Below are 15,386 nucleotides of genomic sequence, written 5' to 3' on the forward strand. Positions count from 1 at the left end.
GGCTCTTTCTCCCAGTGTCAGTACTAGAGACGGCCCACAGATTTTCAGGCACCTCAGTAATTAATTAAGTGACTTTTGTTTTAAATTCCTCCTCTTCTATGTCAAGGACAGATTGTAAAAAATATAAAATATTCAGATTGGTCAGGAAATTCTAAGGCAAGTTCTCCAATGAAGGCAAAACATATCAGCCTTTTGAATTTAGAAAGGAGGTCTCTACCGAACAGGGTGATGGAGACCGTCACACAACAACAACAACAACAAAAACACGTTTTCCAGGGACAGGCCCCTGGCTGAGCCAGAAACTCCCTGTGAACTCGATCAGATGCGTTCACTACGGACAACTTCCAGGCTCCGAGGGATCTGCTGTCCTGGGAGAGCCCGTCACTCTTTGGATCCACCAGAATTCGGCAAGGCTTCCCACTAATTTAATTTTAGTTTAAGGGGGTTGCTGAGTTCCGAGAACCCCATGAGCCCCGTCAGCCTAGGAGGCCCACATGGGGCCTGGGGAAACGCGACGTGGTATGGGCAGTCCCCGTGGGGCCTTGGGTACAGCTCTCCTCCAGCGCCCCAGCGGATTACAGTGGAGACGCCAGTCCCGGGAGGCCTGCTGCTGCTCTGGTCCCTGACCTTGGGGCTGCTGCTGCTGTCAGGTCAACAGCGCGGGGACTTCTGTTTGCAGCCTTGCACCCATGTCCTTCCAAAGTGTTCAGCTGCTGTCCTGAGTTCAGTCCGACCAGTGGCCTCCCATCCTATTTTGTGTTTTTATCGATCCCCTAATGTTGGGAGATGCTCCGTGTACAAACAGAGCAGCTAGAACACGTCGGGTGCCGTTGGTTATCGTCTGGACCCCGAAACTCTGAACAAAGGGACATTCCAGGGGGACTTTAAAAAGTCGGCCACAGACCTGTCTGTCGTCAGCCGTTTGAGTGACAGCAATCGGTGAGGCCCAGGAGAGCTCTAGGAATGACCCAGGAAAGGTGGCTGCTTTTTGTGGCCCCTGAGAGCATCGTCTTAAAGTTTGGGGATCCGGAATGTCACCCTCAGCTTCCACACTGGGGATCCCTGCCCCCACCAGCAGGTGCACAGCTGACGAAGCTCTGGTACCCCGGGGTAAGAAATCTAAATTCTTCAGAGAACTTTTGGGGACCCTTCCTGGGCTTAGGAAATTCTTCTAACGATTGCGCTTTGTTTGGCCTTTGACCAAGAAGTGAGAGAGACTCAGGAAGATCCCTGAGCCTCCAGCGGCTTTATTTTTGGAGGTGACCGTGTCATGGCATCTGCAGAGTCCAGAGACTGTCCTGAGGTCTCAGGTCAAGGAGGAAGGAGCGAGCAGAGGAGCCCCACGAGGCCCAGGGTCTTGTTTCAAGCACCTCTTTTGTGTCTCCCTTCTGATTAGGCTTCTGCAGTGAAGCACCGAAGCTCTTCTGGGATTGTGAAGACTTTTAGAAGCTTCTGCCTTGCAATTAAACTAGGCATCCTGCTCTGTTTGCTTAGTCTAGGAAACCTTGCTCTCAAGTCCACTTCTGAAGTAAATGATCCTGTCTCATTGGAATCTTCTCCGTAATGGCCATTGTAATTTTAGGCTGTTTTTAGTAAGATTTTGCCATTTTTGCAGATATTCATAGCTCTGGGACCATAATTCTTGGACATAAAAGAAGCAGAGGCGGTAGAAGGTGGTGCACTTGACCCTTTGGGCTTAAGAACCTCATTCTTTTTGTTCTTTTTCTTCTTCCTTGTTTAGCTAAGCCTTTGGGGTTTCTCAGAGCCAAAGTAATGCTAATACCTAAGAGGGATACGCTGCGAGGTTGGGGATCGTGCCTGTTTTGCAGTGTGCCTCACTGTATTGAAATGTCCCTGAGTTTGGCAGGTTCGTGTCCATCTAACCCATTCTGTGACCGACCGACCCTAACACGGGAGTCTGAATTAGGTCGCAAGCGCTCGAATAGTTTTTAAGTACACGACCGTGCCCACCAGTTCTTGGGACTTTGTGGTTCAAGAGGCCAGTTAGTAGGAGCCTTTGTCTATAAAACAAGACGTGCCCGCACAGCAGCAGTGACCAGGGCCACCAGCAATCCCGGCCTGGAAGCGGGGACCGGGGAAGGACCAAACTCCAAAACCGAGATCAGGAGACCCGGGCTGGGCTTCCAAGCGAAAGGGAACTGCTCAAGTAGGGTGCCAGGGAGACAGACGAGCTCAGCGCAGAGAGGGCGGGGCTCGGCGTGGGGGCGGGGCTCAGTGCAGGGGGGCGGGGCTCGATGCAGAGGGCGGGGCTCAGCACAGAGAGGGCGGGGCTCGGAGCCCACGGCCCTCCAGAGGCCTTACCCCAAACAGCCTCGAACTGGAGACAGCCCATGCCAAGCAGAGCAGTGCCCCAGCCAAAGGCCGGAAGTCCGTCTGTAAACCTCCACCTGAAGAAGCTGGAGAAGGCGAAGCGAGTGGAGGAAGCCGCGGGGAGAGGGGGAAGGTAGAAATCGCAGCAGGGAGAAGCGCTGGTGCGATCCTTGCAGCACCGCAGCCACAGGCTGAGAACACCAGACTCACAGCAGTGCCTCCTGCAAGGCTCCAAGTGTCCGACGCTCTAGAAAGGGGGAGACTAGTCCACGGTGACGCCAGTCAGTTCTGTAGTGATGGGATCGACTGGGAAGGGAATCAGAGCGCTTTGTGGGGTCGTAGAATACACTCCAGTTCCCGGGGGGTGAGAGGTTGTGTGGGTCTGTCCGCGTGTCGAAGTGCGGCGCACCCCAAGGTAGGGACCTGTGCCTTCCACTCTGAGCTAAACACACCTCCATAAAGACCGTCAAAACCCAGACACACAGATGCCAACAGACCATGAAACGGCGGTCAAGATCCCTCGTGGGCAGGGAAATGCAGACTGGAGCCACAATGCGATACCACCTCACACCTGTCGGAATGCTGACTTCTGCCAGAAAGACAGGAAATACCAAGTGTGCCGGCGAGCATGTGCTGAAAAGAGAACAAAAGGAAGGCTCGTGCGCGCTTGGTGGGAAAGCAGACTCCTGCAGCCGCCATGGACAGCAAAAAAGTAAAAACAGAATTGGTTTTTTTTTTACTCAATTTTTTACTCAAAAATTTTTACTCAAAAAAGTAAAAACAGAATTGCCGTATGATCCAGGTGTCCGACTACTGGGTCTCTATCCAAAGGAAACAAAAACACTAATTTGAAAGATACATGCACCTCTATGTTCATTTTTTTTATTTTATTTTTTCAGCGTTCCAGAATTCATTGTTTATGCACCACACCCAGTGCTCCATGCAATCCATGCCCTCCTTACTACCCACCACCAGGTGCACCTGACCCCCACCCTCTTCCCCTCCAAAACCCTCAGTTTGTTTCTCAGAGTCCATAGTCCCTCATGGTTCATCTCCCCCTCTGATTTCCCCCAACTCCCTTCTCCTCTCCATCTCCCCATGTCCTCCATGTTATTCCTTATGCTCCCCAAGTAAGTGAAACCATATGATACTTGACTCTCTCTGCTTGACTTATTTCACTCAGCATCATCTCCTCCAGTCCCGTGCATGTTGCTACAAAAGTTGGGGATTCATCCTTTCTGATGGAGGCATCATACTCCATAGTGTATATGGACATCTTCCTTATCCATTCGTCCGTTGAAGGGCATCTCGGCTCTTTCCACAGTTTGTTGACTGTGGCCATTGCTGCTATGAGCATTGGGGTGCAGATGGCCCGTCTTTTCACTACATCTGTATCTTTGGGGTAAATACCCAGTAGTGCAATGGCAGGGTCCTAGGGAAGCTCTACTTTTAATTTCCTAAGGAACCTCCACACTGTTCCAAAGTGGCTGCACCAACTTGCATTCCCACCAACAGTGGAAGAGGGCTCCCCTTTCTCCACATCCTCTCCAACACGTGTTTCCTGTCCTGTTAATCTTTGCCATTCTCACTGGTGTCAGGTGTTGACTGCAGCATTATCTACAATAGCCAAGACACGGAAGCAGCCCAAGTGTCCATCGACTGATGAACAAATAAGGCATTGAAACCTTGCACAGCCATAGGAAGGAATGAGATCTTGCCACCTAGGACAACGTGGGAGGACATAGTGGGTATTATGTTGAGTGGAATAAGTCGGTCAGAGGAGGACAAATACCATATGATTTCACTCATATGTGGAACTGAAGAAACAAAACAGATGAACAAAAAGCCGGACTCCTGAATACAGAGCTCTGGGGGCTGCCAGAGGGGAGGGGTGGGAAGATGACGAAACAGGTGAATGAGCTTAAGAGGTACAAACTTCCGGTTATAAGTCACGGGGGTGGAGTGCAGCATGGGGAACAGGGTCAGTAATCAGTCATGGTGTGGCATGTGTAATTTTCTGAGTTTTTGAACCTGAACCTCAGATGAGTCGCTAGGGCACCGGCCCGTGCAACACTGAACCAAAGTTGACACCAGTTGAGAACTGGGGCTTCCAGGCAGCGCGGGTCCCATGGGTTCAGCAGACACTGGTCCTGGGGTCTGCGGCCTGGAGTAGCCATCAGGCCCCGCTGCACCCCAAAGTCCTGCAGGCACAGGCAAACCTGGGGCAGACAACTCCTCCAGCCTGGGCTGCAAGCCCCCGCCCCCGCCCCAGGGAGCATCGCCAGAGGACGCCGCAGGGCCCGCCTGCAGGAGGCGCTCTAGGCGGGCTTGCGTCCGGCAACCGCGAGGCTGCGGGATAAAGACCCTCGTGTTCCAACCCGGGCACCTGTCAGCGCTCCTTAGGATGAATTCCTGGAAACGGAATTCCCTGGGGAAACGCGCACATTTCAAACTGTAGCAGATGCAGCCAAATTCACGGTGGCCCATCCCCTTCCCACCAAAGGACACTTCCTGCTGACCTCCGGCCGTCCTGTTTTTGGCCAGTCTTAGCTGAAACGATACATTGTCTTCACTTCGTTCCTTACACACGAGCCAGGCTCCGCGTGTGGTGTGTCTGTCAGGCACGTGCGCGCTCGCCGTGCCTACGATCGTCCCCGTCCCTTACTGCTTTGTGAAGATCTTCACCCCTGATACTAACCCTGGACAATGGGTTGCAGGAAAACAAAAAAAAAACAAGCAAACAAAAACAACTTACTGCCTCTTTCAGCTTAGTTATGGTGGGTTTGCTGAACAAACTTCTTCAAATATCTATCTTCACATTTATCAATCATTTCTTTTTGATTTGGGGGTTTGGGATCAAACTTAGGAGGAGTATCTTCACCCCCAAAGACCTGGGGATCAAAATCTTGGACTTGTCAAACTGTGGAAATGGGAACATTGAAATAGAGAAGCCCCGTGGTCCTCATATGTTAGGGCGAAACTTCTAGGACTTACGTTTAGAAGACACATGTCATCTGTTTATTCGATCTCTCATTCATCCTTCCAAACAATATTAATCAAACACCGACTACATGGCAGGCACCGTGCCGGGTGCCAGGGAGACAGCCCGGAACGCAGGTGACAGACCCTGGTCTCCCGGCACTCTCACTCTGGTTAGGCCCCCTTCAGCTGACACTGAGCTTCTGTGATGTCTGAGCCTCTGCCCAGTGCCGGGGACATGGGCAGACTGCTGGTTTCCAGCCTCTCCTTGAACACCTCCAGGGAGGGGATCTCAGGGAATGAGTTTCTTGTTCCTGGGGGCTATCAGGCAAATCAGAGGGCTGGCCCTGGAGACTCAGGGGAACGAAGCCAAAAGAATGATGGACTCAGGGCTCTGAGTCAGGGTGGGACGGGGTGGGACGGGGAAGGTGGAGGCCTCAGCTCCAGCCGCAGGGTGGAGGGAGAGAGCGCTCCAGCCCTGCCCACCCCCCTCTGCTCACAGATGGCTGTCAAGTCCGTCCAGTTCCTGAACACAGATGCGTGGTACAAGGCACTGCTGTTGGCACTCACCAAGCCCGACCAGACAAGCCAGGAGCAGCCCCCAGAGAAGGTGGACCACTCCCTGTCTCCTCATAAGCAGCCCCCATGCCTACCGCACATGCCCAGGGGCTCTGGCCATAGGAGGCACATCTAAAGCAAGGTCCAGGGCCCTAGAAAGACACTGGGACCCAAAGAAACCAGCGGGTCAGGGGCCTGAGCATCAGGACTTAGAACTGCTCCCCTGAAACTCCACCACCAGGAGGGGTTTGATGGTCCCAGAGCAGGGTCCTGAGGGCGGCAACAGGAGCTCAGGGAGGCTAGGAGAGCCTGGTCGGGGGAGGAGGCAGGCTGTCTGGATGAGCGGAAGTGGCTTAGGCCCAGGACAAGAAGCTGAACCTCCCCCAGGCTTTTCTCTTCATCTACTATGGGCTGATCCTTCAAGCTGAGGACAACAGCACCACCGTCAGGGCACACTTGAGAAGCCTCCTGGACACATCCCACCAGTGGCCCAAGCAGAGGGAGGTGAGGCCCCAGCACCCCCAGCCCAGCCCAGCTCAGGCTGCCTGATCGTGACCTCAGCCTTAGCCTGATCCCTGGTCATACCCTGATCCCTGCTCAGGTCATTCGAAGAAACCTGATCCTTTTCACACGCTGATCCCTGATCCTGGTCACACTCTTGAGCCCTGAACCTGGTCACACACTGAGCCCTCATCCCGGTCACACTCTGAGCCCTGATCCCAGTCACTCTCTGAGCCCTGACTCTGGTCACACTACGAGCCCTGACACTGGGCACACTCTGAACCCTGAACCCTGATCCCAGTCACAAAATGAACCCTGATCCTGGTCATTCTCTGAACCCTGACCCTGGTCACACTCTGAGCCCATCACAGCTTGTGTCCTCTCCTTTGTCACTCATCTACTTTCTGGACCCTTTTTTCTTCCTCTGGCCCAGGTCTGTTCAGAGATAGTGGGGGCAGAGGAAGGTAACAGGCCTCCAAAGAGTCACCCGTCCCTGCTGCCTCCCACAGCCCCCACAAGCCCCCATAAATGATGCCCCCACAGGGTTGGGCTCAGAGTTGCATATCCTAAGTAGCATGGGGATGGGAGGGAGATGCCCTGTGACCTTGGACAAACCCCCCCCCCCTTTCTGGGTGCCAATTTCCCATCCCCAAGTGAGAATCCAGGCTGGTTCTGTGACCTGCATCAGTGATCCTGCTCCCCTGCCCCTGTAGGGTATGGCGCTTACCATAGGACTGGCTGCCGTGCGCCACCTGGACCACGTCTGGGCTGTCTTGGAGCAGTTTGGCCAGAGCACGCCCATTAAATGGAGCCTCCAGAGCTCCTGCCTGAAGGTTCTGACTCTTGGGTGGCTGGGGGCCTTGGCAGGGGGCTGGAGCATCAGGACTCCCGCCTTCCATGAGGGTCCGGGGCTCCCAGAGGGTCTCCGGGGACGGGCACAGGCTCTGCAGCAAGCATCCTGGCCTCCAGTCCACCTGCACTATGCCCCTTTCTCCTCTTGAATGACAGCCACCACCCCCCCCGCTGTTGGCATGAAAATGGGCCTGGCATTGAGCAGGTGCTCCAGTGACGGCTCGGGCAGGGCTGTGATGGCTGCTGTGTTCATGAATGGGACTTGGGCCACGGGCCTTGCCTGAAACATGAGACAAGGGCTTGGGCCCCTGCCGGTGGATGGCACATCCACCCCGTCCTCACTGCTCCCCGGATAACGCCTGCAGGCGGCAGCAGTGCCTGGGACAGCACAAGGGTGCTCACTAGGACAATGGGGAAGAATCACCGCTAGCAACAGACACCCCAGCAAGGGCTGGCGGCCTCCTCAGGGTCCCACAGCCGGCAGGTGGCAGAGCAGGGACTGGGACCCACATCTCAAACCAGAGGGTGCCTGGTCACTGATGGACAGTGGAGCCATGTGACCCTCGGCTGGTATCTGACGGGTGTCTTGGATGCCCCCCCCGCCCCAGGCAGGGAGGGTGAGGGATGGACTCTGGCACGTTCTGGGGAACCCCCAGGCCCATCTTAACCACCACCCCCCGAGAGACAACTTCATCTCTCCTATTTTCCTATTGAGGTAAACTGAGTCTCACCAATACTCAGAACACCGTCCTGCAGTACCGAGCTAGGGGCCAGAGTACTTCCTGTCACCGCTCCCCCGGGGACGGGCAGGAGGGCTCTGACCCTCCATATCTGCCCCTGCTGTGGTCAGAACTCAGAGGACCTGCAGTGGAAGTGGGCCAGCAGCACCATGCTCCTCGCTTACGGTCAGATGGCAGTCAGGGCCAAGGCGCACATCCTCCCGTGGGTGGACAACATCTTGTCGCGGATGATCTTCTATTTCCACTATAGCTCCTGGGTATGGCTCCCCAGGGCCACCCCTCTGGAGCACGGCCTCTTCACAGCCCAGGTCCCACTAGAACCTGGGTCAGATATTCTAGGACTTCCCAGGGCCTTGGAGCCCTCCTCCCCACTTCTGCCCCACCGTGGAGTCAGGAAGAGCCAGTCCTGGCCTCCTCGTTGCCCCACCTCCTCACCCCATCATCCCACCCAAAGCTACTAGAGGCTTCCATGATGACCCCAGACTTCATTCTCTGTGGTTTTCACTCTGGGCCATCAGAAGGCCAGGTGACTCCCACCCCACCCCCAGGACAACATGGCCCTTACTCAATACTCTGCATCTGGGGCGTCTATCCCAGGGGACCGCGAGGGCCAGGAAGCCCTGTGAGGCCATCACCTACCCCAGATCTTTGGTGCTGAGGAGCCACACATTGAGGGAGGCCGGACGTTGGGCTCCTCACAGCACTGCCTGATACTGAAATGTTGTCAACATATTTTACAATGTAAACAAAACCACACAGGCTCCCCCCACCAAAGCCCCACATATGTGGCCTCAGCCGAGGCCTCTGCTGTACCCCCTCAGCAATGCCCTGTAGCCACATGTGACTCCTTCTCCTGCCCTTCCTGTGCCCCCCTGCACCCCGTTCCACGGCCTGACCCCATGCCAGGACGAGACCCTGAAGCAGAGCTTCCTCACCGCTGTCCTCATGCTGGTGGGGGCCATCAGCCGCAACGAGGGAGCCCACAGCTACAAGTTCTCCCAGATCTCTGAGCTCCTTGAGTGTCTGATGGTGAGTCAAGGTCCTGGGGCAGAGGAAGGGCCTCACGGGACCAGCAGCATCCACTAGAGGCAGGCGTTGCCAAGGGGTAGGGAAGTTGGATTTCTGGGGTGTGGCTAAGCCCCTCAGAGGCTCCGGCAGCTGGGAGTACATCCACGCACCCCCCTTGCCTTGGTTCGGCAGTGACCCTGAACTGGCCAGGAATGTCTACCTCACAGCTGATGTAGCTGAGGCCCAGAAAACCTACACTATCCGTTCTGCTAATACCACCCTAGCTCAGACCACTGCTCGCTAGAGATTTGGGGCTCACAGGACCCCAGGGTAGTGGAGGAAGCATGCAAGTGATGGGCGAGTTGAAGCGTGATAATAACCATTTCCTGAGCTCCTGCTGACTCAGACACCACGCTCTGCACACCTTGCCACACCCGTGTGCCTGCAACCACAGTTATTTGTGAACCAACGAAAGCTGGAGCCGTTTGCAGACCTGCTCAAGGTCATGCAGCCAATACGCAGGAAGCCAGGTCCAGACATGACCTGTGCCATTCCAAACACTGGGATCCAGTTCTTTCAGTGCAGCCGGGTCACAGAGGCCCCCATGGGTCGGAGAGAAGCTGGAGCACAGCCCTGTGGGTCATGGGAGTACCAGGCACCAAGATCTTCAGGCAGGATGAGAGTGGGTGTCAGGATTGGGATAGGCCCGGGCCTGAGTGACTTGGGCCCACCTGGGGATCTGCAGGTGCTGATGGAGAAGGAACCCCAGGACACGCTGTGCACCTCAACTCGCCAGCAGGCCTTTCACATCGTCACCAGCCTCTGGTAGGCTCGCCGGCCCCACACAGGGCCCTACCCCAGGGCAGGCCTGTAACAGGCCCTCAGTAAACAGCAGCCACTATTATCAACCCCCACCCCAAAGAATGAAAATTTGCCATCATTTGCTAAAACAGAGCTGCTGAAGTTCCTAATGGTGTAACCAGGGCTGGGGTGAGACCGGTCAGTCCAGGAAAGGGGAGCTCGGGGTGCAGGGCTTGCAAAGTGACTCCTCCTAACCAGCCACACAAGTCCCTTACAAACCCTCGGGAAACTCCCCCGTCCAGGAGGCCACACAGGCCAGGGAGGCTGACGTGTACCCTTGAGTCTCTGGTCAAGAGCAGAACAGCATGAGAGGCTGCTGCTCGGGGCTCACCGACTCTGTCTGTCCCAGCCAGTGCTCCCTCTGCTGTCCCCAGCCCCCACACTCCTCTCTCACTGCCCTCTACCTCCAAACAGTAAGCTGAGGCCACCCCTGGACTTGGAGAGGAAGTCACGGATTCTGTCCGTCTGCCTACACAGCGTGTTGGCCCTGCCCCTGCTGGACGTCCTGGAGAAACACACCTGTCTCTTTCTAGAGCCGCCCAACATACAGGTGCGAGACTGGGACAGGGTGCCCTTCACTGAGAGGGGCCCCAGCTCTGCCCCCAGCTGCTCGTGCGTGGCTTGGGACGGGGTGTGGCTAGACAGGCAGGGCCTCTGACCCCCTGCACACAGAGCTAGGAGACTGTGGGCATGTTTCTTAACTGCTCTGAGCCTCTATTTGCCCACCAGTGACATGGGAGTGATCGTTGTGGAGATGCTGGGGTGTGAAACTCGGGATGAAAGCAGACACTGGTGTCCCGTGTCTGTGCAGAGGATGCTCTGTGAATGGGAGTATAGGTGGCCTCTGTCCCTGCCAGCCCTGGGAGCAGCCCTGGGCTCAGTCACACCTATGAAGCTGCTTAAACCAGTCACACCCCACCCAGGCCCCAGCTGGCCCACCCTTTGCTGGGCCAGATCCAACCACCTCTGGGGATCTGTTAAGCAAAGCCTCTGCTGCAGGGGCAGGCACCCATCTCCCCGGGGCACCACCAGCCCCTGATGCCTAAGTGTTTACTGTAAAGGGCAGGGAACTGGTGTTAGCTGAGCACCTGTTAGGTGCCAGCTCCCATGGACATGATGGTTCCCCTTCCCAGCAGCACCCGCCCCGTGGGTGAGGAAACCCGCTCAGAGAAATGGAGGTGTCTGGTGGGAGAGGCAGGGTCAAACTTCACCCCAGGCCCTGGGCCCTGATCGTCCCACCACAACCCTAGGCTGGGTCCAGACTGGAATGGAACAGACAAGCCCTTCGGATGGGGGGTGTGAGTGCAAAGGGTCCCCTGGGCCCAGGGCAGTACCACAGAAGCAGCCCCCTGGAAGGCTGGCACCGGCCCCCACCCCACCCTGCAGGACTCCAGACCACCACCATCGCCAGATGACAGCATCATGGCCGCTCACCCAGGCAGCTTAGGCTGGTGCCAGACACCAGGCGGGGGCTCCTGTTTATTCCCATTCCGTGTGCCCCACCACCCTGGTAGGTGGGGCTGGCTTCACGCCCAGTTCTTGGGTGATGAAGGTAGGCACAGAGAGCTGGAACAAGTTCCCCAGGGCACCCGGGGAGTTGATAGCCAGTGCCCAGGACTCTGCTCTGATGTGCTGTCCCAGGGAGGAGGGCTGGGTACTTCCCGTGGCCGCCACCTTCCCTGAGCATGCCCGGGGAGCCAAGCAGCAGAGATGGGGGCCCTCACATGAGACCCAGGAGTTGGGACCATCTGTATCATTTGCCACAACCAATGCAAAAAGAAACTGGGCCCTTGTTTAAAGCTGATGAGGAATCTCAAGACGGAAACCCAAAGCGCTAAATCAGCTAAATCCTCCCGGGCTCCAGGTCTCCGGCAGGCGGCCTGCCCGAGAAGCCAGCCTCACTGGGAAGAAACTGACCTTGGCCACTGAGAAACTTGTGACCTTGGGCAGGCCTGACCCAGACTGCCACTGCCCCGTCTCCTCAGCTTCCAAACGGGGACTGGGACAGGGCCCTTCCTGGGCCTGGTGTAGACACACACAGTGTGCATCCTGGCCTTGGGAATGGGCAGGAACAGGCACCACTCTCGCTGAGGGACCAGCGCACTCCGGCCCTGCGACGGGCCTCGGCACCCTGTCGCTGCCGGGGCTTGGCGGCTGCTGACGTACTCCATGTCCCCTCACAGACCCTCTACAACAAGACTGCAGAGGCCCTGGACCAGATGCTACTGAGTTTCATCGTACAGAACCCCACGACCAACGAGCTGCACTTCCTGCTGTCGGTGAGGGCCGGCAGCCACACGGCCGGGTGGGGGAGGCCCAGGCCCGGCGGAGGATGGACGAAGGCAGATGTCCCAAAGGAGGCAGGGCCTGAACCTGGGGTGGGGTGTGGCCCTGGGACGTGGAGGCTTCAGACCTGGCCATCTTTGGGGATCGCCGTGTCTCAGGACAACTGGAGGGTGTTAACAGCAGGTGTGATGGTGGTAAGTGGGCCTTGAATGCCACATGTCAAGGGAACGGATGAGGACATAGGCCTTGACCTTGGCTGGGACCCTCCCACCCTCCCAGAGAACTCATTCTGCAGCCATGTCTCCAGCTGTGAGGGGGGACTCACAACCCAACACTCCCACTCTCTCACTGACCTCCAGGGCTCTCACCTTGATAGGAAGGAGACCAGTCAACAGGCAGGGACAGTCCAGGGACAGGGGAGGAACCAGAGAAGGGACTCTGGCTCTGTGGGAGGGTCAGAGGTCAGGCCCAGTGGAGGCGCCTGAATGAGAACCAAGGAGGTCCCTGGATAGAGAAAGGAAGGGAAGGGCCGAGCAGGCAGAGGGTGTGGCAGGAGCAGAGGTGAGACACACGGTGAGTGCAGGAACCAGAATGGAGAGAGCTCCGCATGGCTGGAGCATGGGGAGGGTGCTAAGTTGGGGAGGGGGGGCAGGTGGGTTAAGGTCAGGTTAGGTCAGCAGGACCAGACCTGGTCCAGCCTGGGAGCCTCGTGGCGTGAGGGGAGCCGCTGAAGCAGGTGCACAGAGGGAAGTCGAGGTGTGACCCTGGCTGGGGGGAGACATCTGCATTTGAACTCACTCGTTCCCACCGGGAATGTTGGTGACCACCCACAGCGGTGCTGGGAGCGGCTGTGTCTGCCACCCGTGGAAGGCACAGATGCGGTCATAGGACACCGCAGGGTTCCAGAATCTCCAAATACCGTTTTAGAATCATTAACTGTAGTCATCTATAGCTTTAACAAAGAGGCTCAAATTGGGCCTGAAACTTCAGTGTAACTGCTGGGGTATGCGTTCGTACTCCTCTGTCATTCTGCACGTTCAGGTGGTGCAGAGAAAAGCATTGTTTTGAAAAGGGGTGCGTGTCGCCAAACGGGTTGAAACCAGGAGCCTCGAAGGGCTCTGAGCAGGGAATGCCTCCTCCTCTCTAGCGGGGCTGCGGGGAGCACCGGATCCGCTGTGCCATGGCACGTCGGGGGGGGGGGGGGGGGGGGGGGGGGCGTGGTGGACGCCGAGGGGGCGGAGCCTTGCCCGGGGTGGGTGGGGCCTGAGCCGAAGGGGTCGGGAGCCTTGGCGGGGGCGGGGCCTGCTGGGCGGGGCGGGGCCTGACTCTGGGCGGAGCGGAGCCTTAATTGCCAGCGGCCGAGGCCAAGGGCACCCGGCCTGACCCAAGCCCCGAGCGCTGGGCTGAGGTCGGGCTGGCCCCGTGGAGCTGGCCGGTGCCGGGGTGCGCGGCTGCAGCACCCCCTCCCCTCCCCTGCCCACCCGCAGCACCTGTACCTCTGGCTGGCGTCGGAGAAGGCACACGAGCGGCAGCGGGCTATGCACAGCTGCATGACCCTTCTCAGATTCCTGAGCCAAAACCCCTACCTGGATGTGAGTATCCAGCCTTCTGGCCCCCCATCCCACGCCCGCTCTGGGGCCCCAGCCAAGCCGTCCTCCTCCCGGAGGCTGACAGGCTCGTGGAGCTCAAGGCCCCCTAGACTTCTGCCGCCAGGATGGGTGGATCCTGGAATGCCCTACAACATGGCCATGTTGGAGGGCACAAGCTGGGGCAGGAATTGGGGCTCCCTACCCAGTCCGCACTGCTGGGCTCTGAACCCTGATGCCGGGACCCCTGACCCAGGAGGCTGGGCTCCTGGCAACACCCCGTGAAGCCTCCAGCAGCATCTTCCACACCCTGAGCCTCCATTTCTCGCCCATGAAAAGGGAGGAAACGAGTCCTCCTCAGATCCCTCTAATCCTCAGAGGGATACCCTGGGAGTCAGAGGAGGTGCTCCCCTGCCCCAGCCCCAGGTCAGGGCCGTTGCATTAAAATAGGATTCCTCTTGATTTCTGAGTTTGGGGCAACCCCTTATGTGTTGCCCGGTGTGCCCTGGGCTGCTGACTGTAGTGGCTGGGCTGGGTGGGCAGAGCCTGGGCTAGGGGTCCTGAGAGCCGAGCCCCAGCCCGGCCACACAGTTGGAGGATTTCTGATGCCGGCCTTGCTGGGGTGAGTGCGCAGCAGGACGGAGACTCATGGAAGGGTCTGAAGTCACTGGTTGCCATGTTCTCACCACAGCCAAAAGAGGACTTCAAGCGGATTGGGCAGCTGGTGTGCGTGCTGGGGATTTTGTGCCAGGACCCGGACAGGGCCACCCAGCACTCCAGCCTGGAAGGAGTGGGCCACCTCTACCAGCTCCTGAGGTGCCAGAGAGGTGAGCCTCTGAGGGCACCACAGTGTGACCTGCTGCCACCCCAACCACGGCCTCAGCTGGGACCACGCCCAACACTCCTAAACGCACCCTACCCCTGATCTGCCCCGAAACCCACCTCTAATCCCAGCCATAGCCCTGAGATGTCCCCCATCCCAGGCTCACTCAGACTCCTATCCCTAGATGAGCACAGGCCTGACCCTGACTACCAGTGACCCTGTCCTGACCCCTCCTGTCCCCTCCTAGACCCCAAGCCTACCTTTGCCCGGCCCTCACCCTGTCCCACGCCCACCCCTGGCCAGCGACGGAAACTCAGAAGGTGGAGGTGCAGACCCCGGAGCAGCTTTCTCAGGTCCATGGGGATGGGACTCCTGTCTGGAGCAGCGGAGACCAGAAGACAGCTCCGCCGGCCTCTCAGGAGCCGGTATTCCCAAAGGACGGCGTCCTCCAGCTTGGCAGCTCCCAAGTCATCAAGGTCAAAGCCCTTAGAAGGGTGGCAGATCTGGGTGGGGAGGTGCGGCCACGCTCTGCTCTGACCCCCAACACCGTACCCTCTGACAGGGCTTCCAGCTGTTGGTTTGGCCTGGCTAGACCTAGGGGGTCAGAGCCTGGGCCGGGTGTGAGTATTACAACCAACGCTGGGATCTCACCTTTAACGTTGGTGATTCACTTAGAGTGCTTGGAGGAGTCCCTGGCCCTTGGCGTGGGATTGGGGACTTGGGAGAGGGAGAATGGGAGGGAGGGGTCAGAGACAGACCCTGAGGTCAGCGGCCTGGGCTTGAGTCCCAGCTCTGTCCCTCCTGGCTCTGACCTAGACAAGCCCCTTCTCCTGTCTGAGCCTCTGTCTTCTTCTGTAAAAT

At 57.6% G+C, this 15,386-nt stretch overlaps 1 protein-coding gene across 2 annotated transcripts in view; it reads left to right on the plus strand.

The window, feature by feature from the left end:
- LOC125098108 (maestro heat-like repeat family member 5) overlaps positions 1–15,386 on the plus strand; it is a 68,885-nt gene that overhangs the window by 23,337 nt on the left and 30,162 nt on the right. Inside the window, exons 7-17 of one of the 2 annotated variants that reach the window (XM_047726545.1) lie at positions 5,813–5,920; positions 6,256–6,372; positions 7,083–7,202; positions 8,072–8,269; positions 8,868–8,990; positions 9,715–9,794; positions 10,245–10,380; positions 12,014–12,109; positions 13,604–13,708; positions 14,394–14,529; positions 14,829–15,001. In XM_047726545.1, coding sequence (XP_047582501.1) covers positions 5,813–5,920; positions 6,256–6,372; positions 7,083–7,202; positions 8,072–8,269; positions 8,868–8,990; positions 9,715–9,794; positions 10,245–10,380; positions 12,014–12,109; positions 13,604–13,708; positions 14,394–14,529; positions 14,829–15,001 — 1,392 coding nt within the window. The remainder of the gene's footprint in view (positions 1–5,812; positions 5,921–6,255; positions 6,373–7,082; positions 7,203–8,071; positions 8,270–8,867; positions 8,991–9,714; positions 9,795–10,244; positions 10,381–12,013; positions 12,110–13,603; positions 13,709–14,393; positions 14,530–14,828; positions 15,002–15,386) is intronic. The other variant, XM_047726546.1, reaches the window with a different exon arrangement.

The sequence above is a fragment of the Lutra lutra genome, chromosome 4 (assembly GCF_902655055.1).
Source record: "Lutra lutra chromosome 4, mLutLut1.2, whole genome shotgun sequence".
Classification (NCBI taxonomy): domain Eukaryota; kingdom Metazoa; phylum Chordata; class Mammalia; order Carnivora; family Mustelidae; genus Lutra; species Lutra lutra.